The following is a 27,408-nucleotide window of genomic DNA, read 5'->3' as shown; positions in this document are numbered from 1 at the left end:
ACGGTGCACGGATCTGAAAAAAGATGTGGAGAAGCTTGAGAAGGTCCAGTGAAGGGTGGGCAAGCAGAATGGGGCACCTGTTATACGAAGGCAGGCTGAACAATTAGCATGGAAACAAGATTAAGGGGGACATTTATGCCATCCAAAATGCTAGCAGCTTCCAGACTAACAAGAAAGAATTTATGTAATCAGCGGGTGCTTAAACTGTGGAATCTGCTGCCACCAAATAGAGACCCAGCAAGCAGCACTGCAAGGACCGAGATGGGCCCGGATGCCTTCCTGCAAAACCAGGACCAGGACAAGCAGCTTCCCACTTTTATAGCTCTACAGCGGGCACTTAGATGTAGGATTAGAGGGAGCCCTGGTCTAAGCCAGCTTGGCCAGTCTTATGTTCTAGAAAAAGACGTTTCTAGAAAGCTCAGACAAAGCAAGGTTTTAAGTGTGGTTCCTTTGGCATTTCAGATCAAATGCAGCCTTGGCTCTGTCCTGACCCTGGGTGAGTCATTGTTTCCATGAGCCTCCGTTCTAACCCCTTAGTCAGCGGGCCTCCCTGATCCTCTCTGTGATCATGGGTGAGTCACTGACTCTCTGCAACTCTCCCTGACATCCTAGGGTGCTGTTTAATATACATCACGTGCTTTCCCAGGGAATTCTATAAAGAGCAGGGCCAATTCACCGTATCCTTTGCCAGTCTGGGCAGATATGTGCTCTTCTGCTCCTCCGTCCCACACCTCCGAAACAAGGTGTTGATTAACGTATTCTGGATATCGCACAGCACCGACACAGAGGGGTCCACCTTTGCCAGTTCTTCGATCACAAGAATGGAGGAGAAGAAGGAAGCCCCAGTTCCACCATACTCTTCCTCCGTCTCCACAGCCATCAGCTGAAAAGGAAAGATAAACAGACAGTGAAGGGCTGACCACTTTCACCTTGCTGCGTATTAGCAAGCAATGAATGAGAGCTCTGCCCCGAAACACCTACCATGCACCAACACCACCCAGAACACTACTCACTGGCAAGCAAGGAATGAGAGCTCTGCCCCGAAACCCTTACCATGCACCAACACCACCCAGAACACTACTCACTGGCAAGCAAAGAATGAGAGCTCTGCCCCGAAACCCTTACCATGCACCAACACCACCCAGAACACTACTCACTGGCAAGCAAAGAATGAGAGCTCTGCCCCGAAACACCTACCATGCACCAACACCACCCAGAACACTACTCACTGGCAAGCAAAGAATGAGAGCTCTGCCCCGAAACCCTTACCATGCACCAACACCACCCAGAACACTACTCACTGGCAAGCAAGGAATGAGAGCTCTGCCCCGAAACACCTACCATGCACCAACACCACCCAGAACACTACTCACTGGCAAGCAAGGAATGAGAGCTCTGCCCCGAAACACCTACCATGCACCAACACCACCCAGAACACTACTCACTGGCAAGCAAAGAATGAGAGCTCTGCACCGAAACACTTACAATGCACCAACACCACCCAGAACACTACTCACTGGCAAGCAAAGAATGAGAGCTCTGCCCCGAAACACTTACCATGCACCAACACCACCCAGAACACTACTCACTGGCAAGCAAAGAATGAGAGCTCTGCCCCGAAACACTTACCATGCACCAACACAACCCAGAACACTACTCACTGGCAAGCAAGGAATGAGAGCTCTGCCCTGAAACACTTACAATGCACCAACACCACCCAGAACACTACTCACTGGCAAGCAAAGAATGAGAGCTCTGCCCCGAAACCCTTACCATGCACCAACACCACCCAGAACACTACTCACTGGCAAGCAAAGAATGAGAGCTCTGCCCCAAAACAGTTACCATGCACCAACACCACCCCGAACCCTACTCACTGGCAAGCAAGAATGAGAGCTCTGCCCCGAAACCCTTACCATGCACCAACACCACCCAGAACACTACTCACTGGCAAGCAAGGAATGAGAGCTCTGCCCCGAAACACTTACCATGCACCAACACCACCCAGAACACTACTCACTGCAAGCAAGGAATGAGAGCTCTGCCCCGAAACACCTACCATGCACCAACACCACCCAGAACACTACTCACTGGCAAGCAAGGAATGAGAGCTCTGCCCCGAAACCCTTACCATGCACCAACACCACCCAGAACACTACTCACTGGCAAGCAAGGAATGAGAGCTCTGCCCCGAAACCCTTACCATGCACCAACACCACCCAGAACACTACTCACTGGCAAGCAAGGAATGAGAGCTCTGCCCCGAAACACCTACCATGCACCAACACCACCCAGAACACTACTCACTGGCAAGCAAGGAATGAGAAGCTCTGCCCCGAAACTTACCATGCACCCACCACCCAGAACACTACTCACTGGCAAGCAAGGAATGAGAGCTCTGCCCCGAAACCCTTACCATGCACCAACACCACCCAGAACACTACTCACTGGCAAGCAAGGAATGAGACTCTGCCCCGAACACCTACCATGCACCAACACCACCCAGAACACTACTCACTGGCAAGCAAGGAATGAGACTCTGCCCCGAAACCCTTACCACACCAACACCACCCAGAACACTCACTGGCAAGCAAGGAATGAGAGCTCTGCCCCGAAACCCTACCATGCACCAACACCACCCAGAACACTACTCACTGGCAAGCAAAGGAATGAGAACTCTGCCCCGAAACCTTACCATGCACCACCACCCAGAACACTACTCACTGGCAAGGAATGAGAGCTCTGCCCCGAAACCCTTACCATGCACCAACACCACCCAGAACACTACTCACTGACAAGCAAGGAATGAGAACTCTGCCCCGAAACACCTACCATGCACCAACACCACCCAGAACATACTCACTGACAAGCAAGGAATGAGAACTCTGCCCCGAACCCTTACCATGCACCAACACCACCCAGAACACTACTCACTGACAAGCAAGGAATGAGAACTCTGCCCCAAAACACCTACCATGCACCAACACCACCCAGAACCACTACTCACTGGCAAGCAATGAATGAGAGCTCTGCCCGAAACCCTTACCATGCACCACCACCACCCAGAACACTACTCACTGGCAAGCAAAGAATGAGAGCTCTGCCCCGAAACCCTTACCATGCACCAACACCACCCAGAACACTACTCACTGACAAGCAGGAATGAGAACTCTGCCCCGAAACACACCCCATGCACCAACACCACCCAGGAACACTACTCACTGGCAAGCAATGAATGAGAGCTCTGCCCCGAAACACCTACCATGCACCAACACCACCCAGAACACTACTCACTGGCAAGCAAGGAATGAGAGCTCTGCCCGAAGCCCTTACCATGCACCAACACCACCCAGAACACTACTCACTGGCAAGCAAGGATGAGAGCTCTGCCCCGAAACCCTTACCATGCACAACACCACCCCAGAACACTACTCACTGGCAAGCAAGGAATGAGAGCTCTGCCCCGAAACACTACCATGCACCAACACCACCCAGAACACTACTCATGGCAAGCAAGGAATGAGAGCTCTGCCCCGTAACCCTTACCATGCACCAACACCACCCAGAACACTACTCACGGCAAGCAAGGAATGAGAGCTCTGCCCCGAAACACTTACCATGCACCAACACCACCCAGAACACTACTCACTGGCAGCAAGGAAGGAATGAGAGCTCTGCCCCGAAACCCTTACCATGCACCACCACCACCCAGAACACTACTCACTGGCAGCAGGAATGAGAGCTCTGCCCCGAAACCCTTACCATGCACCACCACCACCCAGAACACTACTCACTGGCAAGCAAAGAATGAGAGCTCTGCCCCGAAACCCTTACCATGCACCACCACCACCCAGAACACTACTCACTGGCAAGCAAAGAAGAGAGACTCTGCCCCGAAACCCTACCATGCACCACCACCACCCAGAACACTACTCACTGGCAAGCAAGGAATGAGAGCTCTGCCCCGAAACCTTACCATGCACCAAAACCACCCAGAACACTACTCACTGGCAAGCAAGGAATGAGAGCTCTGCCCCGAACACCTACCATGCACCAACACCACCCAGAACACTACTCACTGGCAAGCAAGGAATGAGCGATCTGCCCCGAAAACACTTACTATGCCACCAACACCACCCAGAACATACTTCACTGGCAAGCAAAGAATGAGAGCTCTGCCCCGAAACCCTTACCATGCACAAACACCACCCAGAACACTACTCACTGGCAAGCAAAGAATGAGAGCTCTGCCCCGAAACACCTACCATGCACCAACACCACCCAGAACACTACTCACTGGCAAGCAAGGAATGAGAGCTCTGCCCCGAAACACATACATGCACCAACACCACCCAGAACACATACTCACTGGCAAGCAAGGAATGAGAGCTCTGCCCCCGAAACACCTACCATGCACCAACACCACCCAGAAACTACTCACTGGCAAGCAAAGAATGAGAGCTCTGCCTGAAACACTTACAATGCACCAACACCCCAGAACACTACTCACTGGCAAGCAAAGAATGAGAGCTCTGCCCCGAAACCCTTACCATGCACCAACACCACCCAGAACACTACTCACTGGCAAGCAAAGAATGAGAGCTCTGCGAAACACTACATGCACCAACACAACCCAGAACACTACTACTGGCAAGCAAGGAATGAGAGCTCGCCCCTGCAACACTTACAATGCACCACACCACCCAACACTACTCACTGGCAAGCAAAGAATGAGAGCTCTGCCCCGAAACCCTTACCATGCACCAACACCACCCCGAACCCTACTCACTGGCAAGCAAAGAATGAGAGCTCTGCCCCGAAAACCCTTACCATGCACCAACACCACCCAGAACACTACTCACTGGCAAGCAAAGAATGAGAGCTTTGCCTTGAAACACCTACCATGCACCAACACCACCCAGAACACTACTCACAGGCAAATGTTACATAGTTTAGCCACTGCTGAAAAGAGCAGCTCAATATAAGGCTTGGGGCACGGCCCAGGAGAACTGGCAGCCTGGGATGCCGCAGACTATTCCAGCTGGGGACACTCTGCTTACCAAATTGATTTTTGCCTCACCCTAACTGGTAACCAATACAAGATGTAACCTGCATGTTGCTTTTTTCCTTCTGGATTTCCTTACAATCAACCAAACTATAATATTATGCAATACTGTACCCTACAGATTTCTTTGGTAGGCCAACATACAACATATTACTATAGTCTAAAATTGAGATAGTTAATGAACTACCGTTTTCAAAGACGTGGTGCACCATTTTACACTGAAAAAAAGCTCTCTGTACAACTGAAGAACTATATGCATCCACAGAGATTAGAATTTAACTCAACAAAACATTTAACTTAAAGAAGATTTGTTTCAAATGTGCTACCTGATAATTTCATGAAGTGCCCCCTACTCCTTCTATTATCCGAAAGAGTAAATAACAGATTCACATCTACCCGTTCTAGACCTCTCATGATTTTAAACATCTCTATCATATCCCCCTCAGTCGTCTCTTCTCCAAGCTGAAAAGTCCTAACCTCTTTAGTCTTTCCTCATAGGGGAGCTGTTCCATCCCCTTTATCATTTTGGTCGCCCTTCTCTGTACCTTCTCCATCGCAATTATATCTTTTTTGAGATGCAGCGACCAGAATTGTACACAGTATTCAAGGTGCGGTCTCACCATGGAGCGATACAGAGGCATTATGACATTTTCCGTTTTATTCACCATTCCCTTCCTAATAATTCCCAACATTGTTTGCTTTTTTCACTGCCGCAGCACACTGAGCCGACGATGTCAATGTGTTATCCACTATGATGCCTAGATCTTTTTCCTGGGTGGTAGCTCCTAATATGGAACCTAACATCGTGTAACTATAGCAAGGGTTATTTTTCCCTATATGCATCACCTTGCACTTATCCACATTAAATTTCATCTGCCATTTGTTTAGAATACTTTCCACTATTTTTCCTGGCACTGAAGTCAGGCGAACCGGTCTATAGTTACCTGGATCGCCCCTGGAGCCCTTTTTAAATATTGGGGTTACATTGGCCACCCTCCAGTCTTCAGGTACAATGGATGATTTTAATGATAAGTTACAAATTTTAACTATTGGATCAGAAATTTCATTTTTGAGTTCCTTCAGTACCCTAGGATGCATACCATCCGGTCCAGGTGATTTACTACTCTTTAGTTTGTCATTCTGGCCTATTACATCTTCCAGGTTCACAGTGATTTGCTTCTATTTATCTGACTCATTACCCTTGAAAACCATCTCTGGAACTGGTATCTCCCCCAACATTCTCATTAGTAATCACAGAAACAAAGAATTAATTTGGTCTTTCTGCCATGGCCTTATCTTCTCTAAGAGCGCCTTTAACCCCCTCTGTCATCTAACGATCCAACCAACCAGATTTTGCCTCTAAGGCCAACTTCATTTAAAATTCTCTCTTTGCCTGTCTTATCAAGGTTTTATACTTAACTTGACTATACTTATGCTTTTTCCTATTTTTTTTCACATGGATCCTTCTTCCAGTTTTTGAACAACTTTTTGGCTAAAATAGCCTCTTTCACCTCATCTTTTAAACCATGTCTGTAATTGTTTTGCCTTCCTTCCATCTTTCTTATTGCATGGAATACATCTGGACTGCGCTTCAAAGATTGTATTTTAAATAATGTCCATGCCTGTTGTACACTTAGGAGCAGATTTTTAAAATTATGCGTGGGGTTACATTTGTGCGCGCTACCCGGCACGCAAAAATGTACACCTGATTTTATAACATGCACGCTGCCACGCGCATGTTATAAAATCCATTGATAACGTGAAAATAAGAAGTAGCTGGCATTCTCTCAATGCATTATATAAATAGCGCCCAACATGGCGATGCAGAAGAATGATTGAGACTTCGAGTCCATTTTGAACCAGCAAATACTCCTATGCTGATGTTATCTAGATGCCCCTGAGGAAGCTTTGCTAAGCGAAACATCGGCCATGTTGGGCGCTATTTATATAATGCATTGAGAGAATGCCAGCTATTTCTTATCTTCACGTTATCAATGGAGTGAAATATAGAAGAACTAATTTTTATAATATTAAAAAAGAAAAAGAAAAATACATAAAAATAGTTTTCATACAAAAATAATTAAAGAGTTCTCAAAGTGATGGTGAATGATTAGAAGTCCGGTTGGATTTGGGTTTGAATCACAATGTCTGGCTTGATGACACCGTCACTATAGGCAATATTTTGAATTAAAGATGTTTCCCCCCTTTTTTTTTTTTTTTACCGTTTTCCAATCAGGTTACTGTGTTGACTCTCCTTAGTATAATTTTTTGGTAATTAGAAATCTCCCATTATTATTGCACTACCAAATTGGTTTGCTTTCCCTAAGTTCTCTGTCAGTCTCATTGTTTAGGCCAGGTAGACAGCAGTAATACTCCTATCATATACTCTTATCCTACATGGGATTTCTACCCATATAGATTCTACTGAGCATTTAGTCTCTTGAATGATCTTTATCCTGTTGGACTATGTCCTCCCGGACCTAAAGTGCCACACCCCCACCAAGTTGATCCTCCCTATCATTGCGATATAATTTGTACCCTGATATAGCACTGTCCCATTGGTTATCCTCCTTCCACCAAGTCTCTGTGATGCCAATTATGTCAATCTCATCATTTGCTGCTATACACTCTAACTCTCCCATCTTACTTCTTAGACTTCTGGCATTGGCATACAGACATTTCAAAGTTTGTTTTTTGTTTTGTATTAACAGTCTGCTTCCAGTTGATTGTGATAATTTGGAATCCTTTAGCTCAAGTGATTTTTTACATATAGGCACATGGACTACTTTTGCTTTTATTGGAGCCTCTCTGTTGGGATGCCCTAACTCTCCTTAGTACGAACCATGCACTGCTGAGTGACTGTCTGCTTTCTTCCTTGTTAGTGCCAGCAGCTTGGATTCACTCTGGTTAAGGTGGAGCCCATCTTTTATGAAAAAAGTCTCCTACTTCTCCAAAAGGTTCCCCAGCTCCTAACAAAACTGAATTCCTCTTCCTTGCACCATCGTCTCATCCACGCATTGAGACTCCGGAGCTCTGCCTGCCTCTGGTGACCTGCGCGTGGAACAGGGAGCATTTCAGAGAATGCTACCCTGGAGGTTCTGGATTTAATCTTTTTACCTAAGAGCCTAAATTAGGTTTCCAGAATCTCCCTCCCATATTTTCCTATGTCGTTGGTGCTCACATGTACCACGATAGCCGGCTCCTCTCCAGAACTGTCTATAATCCTATCTAGGTGACGCGTGAGGTCCGCCACCTTCGCACCAGGCAGGCAAGTTACCAGGCGATCCTCATGTCCACCAGCCACCCAGCTATCTACATTTTTAATAAATCATCAGCTATAATGGCAAACTTAACCCTTCCTTCCTGGGCAGTAGGCCTTGGGGAGATATCCTCAGTGCGAGAAGACAACGCATCACCTGGAGAGCAGGTCCTTGCTACAGGATCACTTCCTTCTACACCAGGATGATGCTCTCCTACTGGGAGACCTTTCTGATCCAAGGCAGCACTGGGGCTGCCAGACTGGATTTTGATAGTCTCCCTGCAGTGTCCCACTCAGGATTCTTCCTGCTGCCTTCCCTCAGGCCATTCAACACTGCCTCCTTCTGGGCAGTCTGTGTTGCCTCCTCTCTAGCAGGTTCTCACCACTCAGGGTCTAATTTGGCTTTAGCCCTGTTGCTACTTTCTGCTCTCTCTTGAACCGTCAAGAGTCAATCATATAATTCAAATATCTATTGTGCTTCTTCAGCTTCCAGAAGCCCTACAGCCTTGCCTGGCTCCACATCTGGCACACTGCCAATTTTTGTCCAGTTCACTCACTAACAAGTTATCTGAGCTCCCTCTCTATTTGGGTCATCTCTGCTGCAATCTGCTATACTTCAGAGATCAGCTGTAACCATTTAATTCTGACTTCCTCACTCTGGGCCTCTGTGTGTGGCCCCACTATTTATTTATTTATTTTTATATACCGACTTTTCATGCGAGCATATCAAATTGGTTTACAGTAGTTAGCAAATATTCATTTAAAAATATTTGCATTTCCAAAGAAGAAAGGAATAGATAGTTTCATAATGTAAATAAATAAAATAGTAAACTAAAATAGTAGGCTAAATAATCTTAAAATTTAAACAATTAGAGAGGCAGTAAAGTAAGAGTAGAGATAATAAAATCAAAAATATGTACATTAACTTGGCATACAATCAGTAGTTTGAAATCATTAAGTTAACAGCTCTTGGAAGGCTTGTTTAAAAAGCCAAATTTTAATGCCCTTTTTAAATAATTTGTCTACTTCTAATCGTAATTCCTGTGCAACAGAGTTCCATAGTTGGGGTCCAGCAATAGAGAGAGGTCTCTCTCTTACATTATTTAGATGCGCAATTTTAGGGGAAGGAATTGGCAACATCCCTGTTCCGGCTGATCTAGTAATTCTTGAAGGGATGTGGAAATGAAGTGATGAAGTAGCCATTCAATTTTTCATTGTAGAGGGTTTTAGGAATTAGGGACAAGATTTTATGTTGGGCCCCTGTATTTGACCGGCAGCCAGTGACGTTCTTTCATATTGGGGTGATATGTTCAGATCTTCTAGTTCCTGTCAAAAGTCTAGCTGCTGAGTTCTGCAGAAGTTGCAATGGTCTTGTAAGTATTTGTGGGTAGGCCTAAAAATAGTGAATTGCAGTAGTCTAATCTTGACAAGATAAGTGCCTGTAAGACAGTTCTGAAATCTTTGGGAATAGTAGGGGTTTAATCTTTTGAGGATATTTAATTTAAATAACCATCACTTAGGATTTAACGCATGATTTCATGGAGAATTCACAATCTACGAGGATGCCTAGATCTCATACTTCTAGGAGATGGGGTAATTTTTAGCTGCTTCTTGAATTTCAAGCTCTTTTGTCTTGCTTAGTTTAGGTGAGATGTATAGAATTTCAGTTTTATTAGTATTTAGGGAGAGATTCTTTGGGTTAATACCTTTTCAATGGCGGATTGGTATATATCCCAGAGCTTAAGAGTTTGGTCGATAGATTTTTGGATCAATATTAAAATCTGAACATCGTCAGCATAGACAAAATGTGTTAGACCGAGGCTCTGATAGAATTCTGCACAATGGGAGCATATAAATATTAAAAAGGGTTGAGGATAGAGAGGATTCCTGAGGTACTCCATAGTGGAGATCGATTAGATGTGATTCATTATCAAGAAATTTTACTTTGAAGGTTCTATCTTTTAAGTAAGAATTAAAACCATTTCAGTGCGGAGTCCTTCAATGCCTTTTTCGTTTAGTCTATCAAGGAGGATTTTATGATGAACTGTATCAAAGGCTGCTGAAATATCTAGCATGATTAGGAAGTACGTTTTGGCTCTTATCGGCTCCTCTGAAGATAATATCTTGTAGTGAAGTTAAAAGGGTCTCAGTGATAAAATATTTTTTAAATCCATGTTGTGCCGGATACAGGGTACTGTGCTTTTCAAGATAATCTGTTAATTGATTGTTAATTACTTTCTCAAGGATTTTTGAAATATAAGGTAAATTAGAAATTGGTCTAAGTTTGAAAGTTCATATGAGTTGGATTGTGGTTTTTTTGTGATTGGTTTCACTATTGCGGATTTTAAATGTGTGGGACATTCGCTTCAGTAATGGATAGGTTAATTATATCGACAATAGGTTTGGAGACTATGTTTGGTGACTGTTTTTAATAGTTTTGTTGAGATATGGTCAACTGGGTTCATTTTTTTTTTTTTTAATTATACCCTCAATTTCAAGAGATGACAACTGTCAAGGAGGTTAAATGGTCTTTAGGGTTACTTGGTAGTACAATTTGGTTAGAATTCTGAGGAGATATATTTTTTAGTATGTTTAAAGTTTTTCCTTGAATATTTTGCAATTGTATTACAATTGATAGAATTGTTTGATGTGGGAGTTTCAATGGGATTGGTCAGGTCTATTTACATATGAAAATAGTACTCTAGGTTATACTGAAATTTGTTAGAATAAAATTCACTAGCCTGGCTGGTCTTTTCCTTCTGCTACACCTCTAGTCTCAAGTTTCTCCCTCTCCACCAGTTCTCGAGACTGAGGAACTCTCACCATGTAGAATTACTTGGCTATTTTCCTTCTTTCTCCTACACTACAGTACACTCACTGGATCCAGACCAGGTTTTGTAGCACTGCCCAGGCCTCTACCCCTTGTTTCTGCACTTGCTAGCAGTTTCACTTTCTGTGTGTACAACTGTTTTTACCTCTCATTTTATTTCTTTTTAAAAGTAAAAAATAAAAATAAAAAAATAGACCCTGCCTCACTGGCACCAACTTTACTCCTTGGTCTGTTAAAAGAAAAAAACAAAACAAAAACTGCCTCCAGGCCCCACAGACCACTCTCTGCTTTAAAGGCAGTTTTCAGGGTTTTTTTTCCTGTGCTCTTCTATGAGCTAGCAAGCTTCAAACTCCAGTGCTTCTGCAGCCCTGACAACACTGCTTTGCCTCCAACTTCTTTTTGGCAGGGCAGACAACCAACTTCAACTTCACAGTCTTCTCTTAGATTTTCAGGGTTTTTTTCCTGTGTCAAGCATTAGGAAAATAAAAATCCCCGACCTGACATGTGTGAGGTCAGCTGAGCAAAGCTTGGGGGCTAGAGCAGTAAACCATACTGACTCTATCCATTTTTAATGCGGTATTCACTTTTATTCATGTAAACTGCCTACCTTAGCAGTATTCAGCTTACACACAGAGTTCTAGACTGTCTTCCCTCTGGACAGTGTACATTCAATCCCTTCTGGTTTGGTCAGAATAGTTTAACAGGTTCTGCCTCTCCTGGAGATGTAGGGGCCTCCTGATCCCAGCTGGGCTCACAAACTTATCCTGTCCCAGTAGGGTCCTGCCTACAGAGCTCTCTCCCTCTGTTGGATTTAAGGTGGACCAGGCTGGTCCTGCACAGGTTTAAAGGGGAAAATAGGGGCACTCTGTCACACCCTCTCAAGGGCCAGACCATTAGACAAAACTGATTAGAGTCCACATGCGAATTGGGAGCCTATGACAGTAGATCCTTGTGCTGGGGTAAACGCAACAGTTCACCGTCCAACAGCCAGATGAGATCTGTGTACCACAGATGCCTTGGCCAATTCAGAGCCACCAGATTCATCAGACTCTGGTGAGAAGTAATTCTCTGAAAGAGCTTTCTCCCAGTGGTACAGGAGGAAATACATACAGCAATCCTTCCTTCTGCCAGCACTGAATCAAGGTATGTAGGCCAGTTGACTGAGTTTGCAACTACTCCTTTAAGTTTTTTTTCTAATTGTAGTAGTTTTACTTAATGTCCTCTCTCCAACCATTATGTGAAACTTGATTGCATTATGATCACTATTGCTAAGTGGCTCCAGCACACTAACCCCTTGTACCAGGTTGTGGGTTCTACTGAGGACTGGATCTAAAGTAGCTGCCCCTCTTGTCGATTGTAGGACCACATGAAGCAGTCATTCATGGCACCTAAGAACTTAACCTAAAATATCCCAATAAATACTGAGGTAATTGAAATCTCCCATTATTGTGCTGCCAAATTTATTTGCCCTTCTTCTATTAGCTAGTACTGCAGTCTGTTTCTTCATAGTGGCCAGTCACTGGCAGTATACACCCACGCTCTACGCCAGGGGTGGGCAATTCCAGTCCTCGAGGGCCACAAACCTGTCGAGGTTTTAGGATATCCTAATGAATATGCATGACATAGATTTGCATACAACTGAGGCAGAGTGCATGCAAATCTCTCTCATGCATATTCATTAGGGATATCCTGAAAACCAGACTGGTTTGTGGCCCTCGAGGACCGGAATTGCCCACCCCTGCTCTACGCTTACCCATCTCACAAGAAATGTTTAGCCAGAAGAATTCCACAGTGCATTTCGTTTCCTGCAGGATGACTCTACATCATATATAGTTCCACCCCTCCAATTTGAAAGGAACACTTTTATTCCTTGATAACGAGAATGCCCAAATCTACAGGTTAAGCTCTCATAATTGAGTGGCATCTTGCTGTTCAGGAATTGCTTCTTTGTGGTAATGAAACTTTATTCTAATAAAATTCCCTCCTTACTATGGACCATAATGATACAGGGTATATTTGATGACTTTTCCATTTTTTTTTTTGTTGATAGGCCCACAACCATAGAAAACTGAAGCAGCATCAGAGAAAAAAGCTTCTAAAAATCAAGAAATTTCACAAGGGAAATATAAGAAACGCAGGACTGAAACAAAGCCAGCACAGAGCACCATAAAGGCAGAAAACCAGCTAAAAGCAGTGTCATTAGAACAGCAACAAACGGGAGGAGGAAGAGCAGCAGAAGGCCCAGCAGAGAGCAGGAAAGCCTGGCACATGCTCACATCACACATCGTCCCGTCATGTGACCCATCAGCATGGTTCTACCAACAGAGAGATACCGAAGCAAAACCTAAGGGAAGGGCACCGACGACTAGAAAACAGGAACGCTCTTTTCTAGGTTACCTAGAGCACATAAAAATGCAGCCTAATTTTGCAATACAAAGAAAAACAATCAAATCCCAGGATTGTGTTCTGGGTGGAAATCAGGTCTCCTGAATATATCTGCAATGCTATTGCAGGAAACTATTTCATAGACTGTCGAAAAGGTGAACTATGAGCCTCTGACATGTCAAATTTTCACTTTATATCGATCAAAATGTGACATTCCCTGCATCAATAAGAAGTGCTACACACAGGCCAAGAATAAGAAATCAGACTTATGCACACCCCTTGTTCAAACAGTCCCTGATGACGGAGCTCTCCATTTTCGAGTTTGCATCCATTGTTTTTACCAAAGGTGCAATTCGTTCCTGCGCAAATTTCTGAACTGCAAAGAAGCACAAAAAATATATGAGTACAGATCATAAACTCCTTGCAGACTCAGATACCAACTACAGAGGAATAGTTAGGAACCTGCAAACACGACAGATGGAGGGACACAACAGTCTCCACATAACGAGAGAGAGAGTCTCTATATGATGCTTCGGAAAAACATGACGCGAAGGTCTCCGACAGCAATACTACACCCAAAGAAGGGGTCTAACTCTAATAGCACCTCCAACATGCAAAACCAAAATGTAATAACCATGTGAGAGTAGGGGAAGGTGCGACTCATGCTGCACATGTATGTGAGAGTCGGTGGGAGGGTGCTATTCGCGCATGTGTATGAGAGAGTGGGGAAGAGTATGACTTGGGCCGCACACGTCTGAGAGACAGAGGGCATGACTCAGGTCGCGCACATGTGTACATGTGGGGGTGAATGGCTGCACACAAGTGTGTGTGGTGACTATGGCTGTGCACACGTGTGTGTTGGAGGGGGATGTCTCTTGCTGTGCCCGGGGAAGGCAGGAGTGGAGGGGGGGAACAATTCCAGTTGTGCATGGATGTGTAGATTCTCTCATATGTAGATTCTAGATTTTTACCCTGGGGACATTCAGACAGGCAGCACAGTTAGTGTCTTGCAAAAATGTCTTCCTTACCTTGTACATTTTTGTCATATTCTACAGACTAATAATAAAATATAAAGCAGAATGCATTTAAGTAGGAGTAGCTTCACTGACCTGCACAAGGTACTCTACACCCGTGCATCCCAGCCCTCTCCTGCAGACACAGCTAACTGGTCAGGTATATAGGATGTTATTTTTTATTACATGCACGCGTTACAGAAAACAGTGCTCGGAGGCCAACCTATCAACTTGCATAGTACCAAATTAGGAGTAAGGGAGCAAACGAGGAAGTAAAACCAGTAAGAAACAGGCGCCATGATCTCTGTCCAAGAGAGGAGCAGCGTTGTTGAAAGCCCAGGATCCGAGTTGGTGCGCCTTGATGTGTGGAGGGCACCTGAGAGCCAGCACTGGCACAGCAGGAGATACAACTGGAGACCCAAGGAATGCAAATCTCTCTCATACATATTCATTGTGGCAAGCCTGAAAACTCAACTGGCTAGGGGAGCCTGGAGGAGAGGATTTGGACACACTGCTCTACATTTATGACAGAAATATTCCAAAGGAAAGAATACAAAAACTAAAGTCTTGACTGCGTAAGTATTCACAGCCTGTGTCATAAACCCAAACTCGCTCTAGTTCAAAACATTGCCTTAGCAAGGCGCAGAACAACTTAATAGAGCCCAAATGTGCCCCGCCCAGGGCTGATTTGAATATTCCTGGAGGAAGAATCACGCAGTTTCTTTTTTATGAAGAGAAACTGAAGCAAAGGCCAAAAGAAGCTGAAGAAGATACTAGCGAAAGAACTTCAGGATAACATGGATTTAAAAAGGTACAGGTTGGAGGAAGGTGTCCGGATTTCTCTTGGGTCACTGTAAAGTGGAAACATTTTAGCCCAGAGACCAGGCTTTCCCTCTAAAGTCAGTAGCTGTGGGTTAAGGAAACTGCTGAAAAGGTCACGGTGAGGCCTGCAAAGCTGCAGATGTCTCTGGCTGAGATCAACAATTTCTCCACAAACATGGTGTGTATGTGAGAGTGGCAAGAAGGAAGCCATGTGATGTGCTGCGCAGGGGGCACTGCACACATCACCATGCTAACACTATCCCTGCAGCGAAGCATGGAGACACATTGCAGCGGTGCACACAGGGAAGCATGAGAAGAACCATGGATGGTGCAAAGTACAGTCAGATTCTGGAGGAAAAGCTCTTCCAGTCTACCACCAGGGTGGAACCTGGCTACTAATGTTTAAATCTGAACAGTGGCTCTCAACCCAGTCAGCAGGACACACCTATCCAGTCTGGCTTTCAGAATACCCTCAATGAATATTCATAAGGTAGATTTGCATGCACTGCCTCCATTGTGTGCAAATCTATTCTTGGTAGATTATCCTGAAAACCCGACTGGTTAGGTGTTTCTCGAGGACCCCTAAACTACACCATGGGGGAAGCTGATAGTCGCTCAGAAGCATTCAGGAGAAATCTTCCAAGAATATTTCCATAACAGGGAAGTTAGAATATCCCAGTAGAGAGGTTATGGTTAAGACTGAAGTAGAATATCAAAACAAAAGGAACCGGCAACAAGCTATCTTCAAAATCACTCTTCCATCAAAAGAAAGGTTTTTTGTAATGTTTATTAAATCAGAATTGCAATCAAAAAAATAATAAATTTAGGAGATGCCGCATCAGCAAGCCTGACAACGTGTTCTAAAGTATGCACTAGAACCGTCCGGACTGATAATCATTTGCGGCAAATTGTGAAGTAAATGACAATTCTTGAAACTGCTCGACGCTTGATGATTCTAAAAGATGACGCTTCGGATTCTAAAAGAGCCTCACCTTTATAAGGAAGGACTGGAATGCAGTATTGAACAAATGCAGATTGGATCTGATGATCCTCATAATTAAAACTGCACAGAAGAAAGATGCTGAAATACAGGCTGAAATTATTTCTCTAAAGGAACAATTATCTACCATCAATGTAGACATCTATACTGAACAATTGCACACACTTAACGAATCCATTGAGAAATTGAAATCTGACATCAACAAATTGAAGTTCGACAAATTTCAGAGGGATGAGTGTGATTATACCCAGGGATATGTTTACCCTTGGATGGGTGACAAAGCAAAATTGAAGCCGAATAAAACATTTATTTCAGGAAGTGACGACTCTTCTGGAGACGAGGTTCTAAGCAGAACCGTTCTGAATTTTCCTGCAAAAGATTCTGGATCTGACAATCGTTTTTTAGGTCGAGGCTGAGCCAATCGACTACCACCTCGCTCCAGAGGGGTCTATTGGCAAGACGAGCCACCACACAACAGACAGACTCATTTACAAACATCACAATCCCTGATATTAAATTTATCCTCAGTCGTATTTACCCCTGTTCAAATTAATATTGTAGAAAAGGGGCTTACGTTCATCCCTTCACCGAAAGTGGATTTATTCTCTAGAAGTGGCACTTTACAAGTTTGTACGGAAATTATATATCAGACATTTTTTCATCACTCAACCAAGCGGTCCTGATTTATCAATATTAAAAAATAAATCCACTTGGGTACCTCCTGGTCCAGCAAATGCTGTCATTTCTACCTTCCATCAAAAACTTTTACAAGATTTACGTCACCCTTTTTCTGACCGATGTTCTTTCTCTAACATGACACGTACTGAGGCACAATCATTACAGACTCTTCGTCATAATCAAGATTTGATAATAAAGCCGGCTGATAAAGGGGGCAAAATAGTATTGATGAATTGCAGTCAATACACAGCAGAAGTACAACATCTTCTTCAAGACAGGAAGTTTTACCAACCACTTCAGACTGATCCTACTCCAATGATATTAAAAGAAATAGAGCTCATTGTACAAAAAAAAAAAGTTTTGAATCTGGTTTTTTTGACATCACAGGAAGCCTTTTTTCTAATGAAAGCTTTTCCGATAGTTCCAGTATTTTATATTCTTCCAAAAATTCATAAGCATCTGACGCAACCACCTGGTAGACCTATAGTGTCCAGCAGAGGGTCTCTTTTAGAACCATTGTCCAAATTCATAGATTTTTTCTTGGCTCCCTTTGTACAGATTCAAGAATCATACAGAGATTCCCCAAGCCATGTTACAGTTTTTGGAATCAATTAACGTCAACACTTCTACATTAATTATGGTTACCTTTGATGTCGAAGCTTATATACCAATATACCGCAAGATGAAGCCATGGAGATTGCCTTTAAATACTTTGAATTATGGTTACGTCCCCAGAGAATCCCTTCCTCTTTTCTACACTCTCTATTACAGTTAGCCTTGACAAAAAAATGTTTCGCGTTTGAAGGCTATTACCAACAAATCTGTGGCACTGCGATTGCGGCCACTATGGCCCCTGATCTTGCAAATTTATACATGGCGAACTTTGAAGATACATGGATATATACCAACAATCCTTTCTCTCAGCACATAGTGGCATGGAAACGCTACATAGACGACATTTTTCTTTTGTGGTCTGACACACCAGACACGATGTCACAATTTTTGAATTGGTTCAATGGACGAAACGTTCATTTACATTTCACTGCAGAGGTTCAACGTGATCAAATTCATTTTATGGACATTAATATTACTAAGACTTCACATAATTTTCACACCACCATATACAGGAAACCTTTTGCCAGCAACACTTTTCTTCACTTTACAAGTGCTCACCCGCAGAGTTTGAAAGAAAACCTTCCAGTTAGCCAATTCTTCAGGATTCGATGTTTATGCACATCCTTGACAGATTATCAACAATATGCCAAAGATTTATGTACGCGTTTTCAAGTTTGTGGTTATCCATCACATAGTATTAAACACGCTTATACTCAAGCCAAATTTTCTCATTGAGAATGGTTATTCCTCCCATGCCCTGATGATACCATTGAATAGTTGACTTGTGTAGTACCATTCTCATCCATGAGTCAGAAAACTAGAAACATTATTTGCAACAATTGGCACATTTTACAACTATACCAGGAATTTCAGGACATTCCCAGATTTACATATACCCGAGCTACCAATTTACAGGATCAGTTGGTTCACTCAGATTCATCCCAGCAGAAAAGTATCACAACTAAAACTATTGGCTTTCATCAAGCATGTGGATCATGTTCAGTATGTCACATAATGATTTGTACATCTGCAATTTTTTTCACAAAATTTAATTTTACTTGGTTATTGAGACAGACTAATTGTACTACAACTAGTATTATTTATTTAATTCAATGCCCCTGCAATCTCTGGTATATAGGAAAAACATCACGCTCCTTTAAAACACATCTTGTGGAACATTGTTCCTGCCTTAACAAGAACTGTTTATCTGCACCCTTGGTAACGCATTGTGTTGAAAAATCTCATTCTTTTGATTCTTTGAAAGCATGCATTCTTGAGCAATTATTTCCTTCCTAGCGCGGCGGAGATTTTAACATGAAACCTTTGCAAGCAGAACAGCGGTGGATTCATAGCTTGGACACGTTGCAGCCATCTGGACTCAATACATCTCTGGATTTACATGATTTTCTTTAAAGCATCATCACAGCCGTTCATTCACTCTTACTATGATACCCAACACGTCACGACGCCATTACGTCGTTCAGACGCAGGCTATTTAATTTTGACAGCTGCTTGAAAGCGCTCTCTGTTCCGGTTCCCGCAAGTTTTTTGAGACTTTGCGTCCATTACCTGAAGGTCGGCTCTCCATCAACACAAAAGCTAAGTAATAATTTTGGTTTGACTAATTGTCCCACCTCTGATATTTAGTTTCTCTAATATTTCACAGAGATTTGAACAATGTAATTTACCCCTGAAGAAGGTACATGGCAATGTAGCGAAACACCGGCCGCTGTCGGGGAAGGTTCAGACTCTAAATTTGACAGGACACAGCTTATAAATATTCATTTTATATAATTCATCAAGCGTCAAGCTGTTTCAAGAATTGTCATTTCCTTCACGATTTGCCGCAAATGATTATCAGTCCGGACGGTTCTAGTGCATACTTTAGAACACATCAGGCTTGCTGATGCGGCATCTCTTAAATGTATTATTTTTTTGATTGCAATTCTGATTTAATACACATTACAAAAAACCTTTGTTTTGATGGAAGAGTGATTTTGAAGATAGTTTGTTGCCGGTTCCTTTTGTTTGATATTCGTTTGACATATAGGACCGAAGTTTAGTGCTCTTTTTGGTGTAAGACTGAAGTAGCCCAGACGGATGTGGACAAAGATGTGAATGACCCTACACTGCATGTATCATCTGTTAAGAAGCAGGTTGTGAATACAAATAGAAACAAAAGTACGAATAAATACACTTTAAATGTCTCTATGCAAGTCTGAACAGAAAGGCTGGGGAGTTAAAATATATAGCGTTATATACAAGGAAATAGACATTATAAGCATTTCAGAGATGTGGCAGACACTGCGATAGCAGATGTACATTATAATCAACATGTCAGGACAGAGCAAATTGGTGGAAGGGTGGCACAATACGTAAAGGATGGCAGAGAGTCAAGCAGGATAAAACTCCTGCAGGAAAGAAACTGCACTGTGGAGTGCTTATGGATAGAAATTCCATGAGTGATGGGTAAGAGCATAGCAGTGGGAGGATACTACTGGCTACGATGTAGAAACAGACAAATACTAACTGAAATTTAACAGGAGATATCTATTATGTTCTTTGATGTAATGTTTTGGCTCTGCACTTATTTTATTATGTTTTAGGTATGAATTTATCTTGTGAATGCCCAATTATTACCTGCCTAGAACTGTGGATCGAGCAGGATAGAAATAGTTTAAATAATTAAATAAGCTACACCAGTATTGATGGAGCCAATGTCTCAGTGGGATATGCTGGAGGGGTTAAGTTTCTAGATGCCATTAGTGACTGCTTCATGAAGCATCTGGTCCTAGAACCGACCACAGAGGCAGCTACTTTGGATCTAGTCCTCAGAGCAAGGGGTAACTATGGTGGGACCAATAACGTATACCAATTATAATGCAACCAAATCTGATATCATCGCTGGATGGAAGACATATTCTAAAGCTTGTACTGTTTTTCTGTTAGTTTGTTATTTTCTTTTAATTATAACTATATTTGAGAACCACCGTGAAAGTTCATGAAATGTGTGGAACACAAATTTTTAAAAATAAAGTTTTATATCACTGCAGTAGTTTATCAGGGAGAAAATAAAGAAATTAGAAAAAATTGAAAGTAGTAGTTGCCAAGTTTAAAAGTTTTGATGAGTGTAAACATTATTTAAAAATACCCTCTTTGGAAGCCCAGATAAAATGATTTCCATGCAAACTGTTTACATGGTTTAATGGTGAAGTAAGAGAGGCAGTTAGAGTTAAAAGGGCATAGTTCACAAAAATGGAAAGCAGACCCATATGGTTAAAACAGACAAAAGTTAGATGGAAGTTTATTAAGGGGGTGGAATTAAGTGGTGTAAGTTTAAGGGGGTGGAAAAGTTAGATGAAAGTTTATTGTAAAGCACTATTGCATATGTTCGTTAACAAGTTTATTGTACAGTTTATTATTTATTGTAAATGTTTATTGTAAAGCACTGTTGCACATTTCCGTTCTAGTTGGCACAGCTACAATGTTTCTGTTAATTGTGAACCGATGTGAGGTTACTAAACAAATGTCGGTATATAAAAACTGCAAATAAATAAATAAATGTAGAACAGTAATACGTCAGGCTAAGCAAGAACTTGCAAAGTACAAAGTGAATCATGTAGGGAAAGAGCATCCCAACTCAGTGTTCTGTATTGGTAGGGTACACTTTCAGTGTAACTCACAATGCTGTGTTCTGTATTCACAATGCTGTGTTCTGTATTGGCAGGGTACACTTTCAGTGTAACTCACAATGCTGTGTTCTGTATTCACAATGCTGTGTTCTGTATTGGCAGGGTACACTTTCAGTGTAACTCACAATGCTGTGTTCTGTATTCACAATGCTGTGTTCTGTATTGGCAGGGTACACTTTCAGTGTAACTCACAATGCTGTGTTCTGTATTCACAATGCTGTGTTCTGTATTGGTAGGGTACACTTTCAGTGTAACTCACAATGCTGTGTTCTGTATTGGTAGGGTACACTTTCAGTGTAACTCACAATGCTGTGTTCTGTATTGGCAGGGTACACTTTCAGTGTAACTCACAATGCTGTGTTCTGTATTGGTAGGGTACACTTTCAGTGTAACTCACAATGCTGTGTTCTGTATTGGTAGGGTACACTTTCAGTGTAACTCACAATGCTGTGTTCTGTATTGGCAGGGTACACTTTCAGTGTAACTCACAATGCTGTGTTCTGTATTGGCAGGGTACACTTTCAGTGTAACTCACAATGCTGTGTTCTGTATTGGCAGGGTACACTTTCAGTGTAACTCACAATGCTGTGTTCTGTATTGGTAGGGTACACTTTCAGTGTAACTCACAATGCTGTGTTCTGTATTGGCAGGGTACACTTTCAGTGTAACTCACAATGCTGTGTTCTGTATTGGTAGGGTACACTTTCAGTGTAACTCACAATGCTGTGTTCTGTATTGGTAGGGTACACTTTCAGTGTAACTCACAATGCTGTGTTCTGTATTGGCAGGGTACACTTTCAGTGTAACTCACAATGCTGTGTTCTGTATTGGCAGGGTACACTTTCAGTGTAACTCACAATGCTGTGTTCTGTATTGGCAGGGTACACATTCAGTGTAACTCACAATGCTGTGTTCTGTATTCACAATGCTGTGTTCTGTATTGGCAGGGTACACTTTCAGTGTAACTCACAATGCTGTGTTCTGTATTGGCAGGGTACACATTCAGTGTAACTCACAATGCTGTGTTCTGTATTGGTAGGGTACACTTTCAGTGTAACTCACAATGCTGTGTTCTGTATTGGTAGGGTACACTTTCAGTGTAACTCACAATGCTGTGTTCTGTATTGGCAGGGTACACTTTCAGTGTAACTCACAATGCTGTGTTCTGTATTGGCAGGGTACACTTTCAGTGTAACTCACAATGCTGTGTTCTGTATTGGCAGGGTACACTATCAGTGTAACTCACAATGCTGTGTTCTGTATTGGTAGGGTACACTTTCAGTGTAACTCACAATGCTGTGTTCTGTATTGGTAGGGTACACATTCAGTGTAACTCACAATGCTGTGTTCTGTATTGGTAGGGTACACTTTCAGTGTAACTCACAATGCTGTGTTCTGTATTGGTAGGGTACACTTTCAGTGTAACTCACAATGCTGTGTTCTGTATTGGTAGGGTACACTTTCAGTGTAACTCACAATGCTGTGTTCTGTATTGGTAGGGTACACTTTCAGTGTAACTCACAATGCTGTGTTCTGTATTGGCAGGGTACACTTTCAGTGTAACTCACAATGCTGTGTTCTGTATTGGCAGGGTACACTTTCAGTGTAACTCACAATGCTGTGTTCTGTATTGGTAGGGTACACTTTCAGTGTAACTCACAATGCTGTGTTCTGTATTGGTAGGGTACACATTCAGTGTAACTCACAATGCTGTGTTCTGTATTGGTAGGGTACACTTTCAGTGTAACTCACAATGCTGTGTTCTGTATTGGTAGGGTACACTTTCAGTGTAACTCACAATGCTGTGTTCTGTATTGGTAGGGTACACATTCAGTGTAACTCACAATGCTGTGTTCTGTATTGGTAGGGTACACTTTCAGTGTAACTCACAATGCTGTGTTCTGTATTGGTAGGGTACACTTTCAGTGTAACTCACAATGCTGTGTTCTGTATTGGTAGGGTACACTTTCAGTGTAACTCCTGCTGGCGGATTGCATACTAAACAATTCAAACACTCTCAGGTCTTAGTCCCAGGGACAGATTCCTTTCCTAGCAGGCAGGATTCTCTCCTCCAGAGCCCTGCCTTTATCTGGGAGAAGTATGGCTTCCCTTTCCACCTTTAGGGATGCGAGTACCAATCATCCCAGCTCTTACAAAGTATAAAACTTTACTGTAGAAGTTCTGGCTTGAATAAATAGCACAACAAGATGGAATACAGTTCTCAGTCTCTTCTATATCTGTGCAAGGGTCTCTTTCTCCACCAGGACAAGGAAACGCTCACCTTCCAGGGTGTGGAAAAGTGAGGCTCCCAAGGAGCTAGGGGTATCTTTGGGCAGAAAAAAAACGGTAAAATTCAACTCTGCAGAGTCCCAAATCTCTCTTCCCTAAGGAGAAGACTCCTGATGGGGGGGGGGGGGGGGGGGTCTTCAGAATCTCTCACAATGGTCTTATTCCCAGTTCTTCTGAATGTCTCAATCACTTAGGATCCCTTGCTGGATTAAGGATCCAACCAGGACCACCACAGCTTTCCTGGTGTTCCTCTTTCAGAGCAGTAAGAGGGCAGCAAAATTTTCCTCCGTCTGATATTTTTATTTATTTATTTTTATATGCCGATATTCCTAAATAATCATACCAGTTCACAGAAACATAAAATTCATAAACAGCAACACTAAAAATACCTTCATACAATATCACAAACAAAATAAAATACATAACTTAATAAAATGCATAAAATACAGTAATAAAACAGGGAAATAAAATACATATGATATAAAATAAATCAATTAATAAGACACAAGAAATGGCCTAGAAACCAATTGGACCTTAAATATCATGGGCCGGATTTTCAAAGGGTTACGCGCGCCTGGCCTGTTTTATAAAGGCCCAGTGATGCGTGTAAAGCCCTGGGATGCGACTAAGTCCTGGGGCTTTACTAAAGGGGCAGGGAGGTGGCGAAGCAGGGCCAGAGGCTTCCGACACAGCAGCCACTGCATCATATGCATTCCATATACCTGTACCCAAGCTGGTTCCCCTCTTGTTGTGCTTGTTCTGAAAGGACTGGTTCCTGCCCGCCGAGCGGGGTGCTTGATAGTTGCTTCTGTATGGATTGAAGCGCTGTGAACTTCTGCCCCTGGAGGACCGGGGGAAGGGTCGCTGGTTTCTCTTAGTCCTGTCCTCCGGTAGGCGTGGCAATAGGGACTCGTCCCATTTCTTGGCCAGTTTCTCTAGCTCTCTGCCAAACAGGAGGGATCCTTTGAAGGGCATCCTTGTGAGGCGAGATTTGGAAGATGCGTCGGCCGACCAGCTTTGAAGCCAGAGTTGTCTCCTGGCCGCCACCGCAGATGACACTCCTCTGGCCGCTGTGCGCACCAGATCAGAAGCAGCGTCCGCAAGGAATGATACTGCTGGTTCCATGGCCTCTCCTGGGGTGTTGCTCCTGTTCTGAGATAAGCAGGCACATGTCACTATGGTGCAGCAGGCCGCTATTTGTAGGGACATAGCGGCTACGTCAAAGGACTGTTTAAAGATGGATTCCAGACGCTGGTCATGAGCATCTTTGAGCGCTGCTCCTCCCTCCACTGGGATAGTAGTGCGCTTCGAGACCACGCAGACCACGGCATCCACTCTTGGGCGTGTCAGAAGGTCTTTGGCCACCGGGTCCAGCAGGTACATGGCCGCCATAGCTCATCCCCCTTTGAATGTGGACTCTGGAGCACTCCATTCCAAGTCAATTAGCTGCTAGACGGCTTGTAACAGAGGAAAATGGCGGGAGGTCTGTCGGAGGCCCTCTAGCAGAGAATTTGGCTTAGGCTCCCCTGAAGCACCTGCGCCCGGGATAGCGAGCTCCTTCAGGCTGTGGGTGACCAGGTCAGGGAGCTCGTCTTTGGTGAAGAAGCATCTCATGGTTTGGTGAGGCTCTGTCCCCGGGGGGAGTTCCCCCTCTTCTAGAGGCTCTGCTTCCTCTTCAGAGTTGTCTGTCTCCTCATAGGTGGGGCTTCTGGGTGGTGGGAACCTTTGTCTAGGCCTCGAGGGGCCTGGTGCATAAAGGTCTTTTGGCGGAAGATGTGGCTGATCAGCCAGAGGTTCCGTTTGCATGTGAACAAAGGTGTGTAGCCCTTTGAAGAACTCCACCCATGAGATAGACGCTGGGTCCAAGCTTAGGGGCATTGAGTCCCTGGGGGTCCCCGCCTATGGGGGTGTCCCGCTGGGATTTGCTAGGTCTGGGGTACCCACTGAGGAGCTATTACTCAGCCCTGGGTGGGACTGGCCCTAAACTGGATCTCCCAGGGTCTCCTCACACTGAGCGCACAGGGCGTTGGCCTCCTCGCTTTGTGTGGCTCTGATATGGCATGCTGGGCAGAGGTCTTGAGCCTTTATCTCCGTTTCCGGTGGTGCCATGGCTATTGGCGCGTAAAATCTTATGCGCTCTGGTGTGTCTAAGATGAGCGGGTGGGTTGTGAGCGCAGTTGTGCGCCCAAGTCGTGGTTATGCGCTTAGCCTGGTAGGCGTGCGATGCGCGTATATCTTATGCGCACGGCCCTTGTGCGTGTAACTTTGTGCGCACAAGGATTATGTGCGTGTAACTTTATGCGCACATGTAATTTGTGCACCTAGCTAGACTTGTGCGCTCGGTCGACGAACGGAGTGGCGAATAGGGCCAAGATGGCGACGGCGACCACGCGGGCAATATGGCGACACCTTGGAGGGTCTCCACATGGGTAGACCCTTGGAACTAACTAGGGCCTGGCCCTGCTAGGGCGGATCAACCCGGCGGCACTGGTCCCAGCCGGCGACCTGTGCGACTCCTTGAACCACGGAGACTGGAGTCAATGCTGAAGATTTCTACCTTACCTTGTCTTCGGCGCTTCCCGGTTTTGTTCCGGGAGGTCTCCGGCTGCGGGGGGAGAGGGCAAACACCTTCACCGCCGTGCTCGAGGGTGCACCCGCTGCCTCTCAGCCGCACCTGGGATCGGGGACTAGGTCCTCGCCGCGATTCGGCCGCCAGATCAAGGCTCACCTCCAAGGGATCACAGAAATCACCTCGGGAAATCTCAACTGGAGGAGGGACCTGAGGGTATCACCGCAGGAGAGCGGGGCTCGTCTTCAGAGGTAGGATTTTCTTCAAAATTTGGGTTTTCTTCGTTGAATTGGTTCTAACACTGTGAGAGCGTGCAGATAGTCCCTAACTGCTAAGGAGACGGAAAATACTGAAGAGCTGCACTTCCTGCAGGGGTATATGTACTAGGGGCTGACGTCAGATTGAAATCTGATCCGTCTCCAACTGCTATCAGGAGTACACTATACCCATTGGTCCTGAGTCCATCTGCTACACGCTAGGAAAAGTATGTTGTCTTCAGACTTGTTTCACTTGAAGGCTTGTGTGCCCTTCTGCTGTGGCCCACTAGGTTCATGCCACCAGCTGGCGAACATGTACTGGTCTGGGACAGGCTGGTGCTTTGCCTAAACCAGCCTCATTCCCTGCAGGTTGAGCCCTTGGATTCCAGGGATCAGCAGGACTTAGGTGGATCCAGAGGGTGGTGCAAGAGTCAAGATGGGCCAAGAATCGGGGCAGGCAGCAGACAAGGAACAGTCTGGGTTTGAGGCAAGGGCAGGTCCAGGCGCCAAGCAAGGAAGTATTCGAAATCAGTAGTTGAGGTCAGAACCGGAGGATCAGATCAAGACAGGGAAAATAGAGGAACAAGATGGACAAAATGAAACTCCAAGAACAAGGGACAAGGTGGGTGGACAGGATGAGACAGAGACCGAGCAAGGGCAAGAGAGTGTGAGGCTGGACAGGTTGGACAAGGCAGGCAGGGCAAGTCTGGCACCTGCATATGTGGCCAATTATTCACCAAATACCAATACTACATCAACAGCACTAACAAGCAGTCAAAAGCAGGATGTAATTCAAAGCCTCCTGTTTCATCTATAAGTGCATGAATACACAAGGCCCTGAGTAGCTCTCTCCTACACTCACAGTAGAGAGCTCAGAACCTCCCATCTCTAGCTTCAGCCAGATTATCCTGTCTTCAGTTGTTCCAAAACTTCA

The 27,408-nt window shown here is 44.2% G+C and overlaps 1 protein-coding gene across 2 annotated transcripts in view; it reads right to left on the bottom strand.

Annotated features, from left to right (window-relative positions):
- The window catches only part of ACADSB (acyl-CoA dehydrogenase short/branched chain), a 77,706-nt gene that overhangs the window by 49,339 nt on the left and 959 nt on the right, over positions 1-27,408 (bottom strand). The window contains exons 2-3 of one of the 2 annotated variants that reach the window (XM_029610591.1): positions 13,816-13,915; positions 677-883 (exon numbers count right to left, since the gene is read on the bottom strand). In XM_029610591.1, the coding sequence (XP_029466451.1) occupies positions 677-880 (204 nt within the window). In that variant the 5' untranslated portion in view covers positions 881-883; positions 13,816-13,915. The remainder of the gene's footprint in view (positions 1-676; positions 884-13,815; positions 13,916-27,408) is intronic. The other variant, XM_029610592.1, reaches the window with a different exon arrangement.

The sequence above is a fragment of the Rhinatrema bivittatum genome, chromosome 7, assembly GCF_901001135.1.
Source record: "Rhinatrema bivittatum chromosome 7, aRhiBiv1.1, whole genome shotgun sequence".
Lineage (NCBI taxonomy): Eukaryota > Metazoa > Chordata > Amphibia > Gymnophiona > Rhinatrematidae > Rhinatrema > Rhinatrema bivittatum.
Note: the sequence above shows the minus strand (reverse complement) of the source record. Positions and strands in the feature narration are given on the sequence as shown.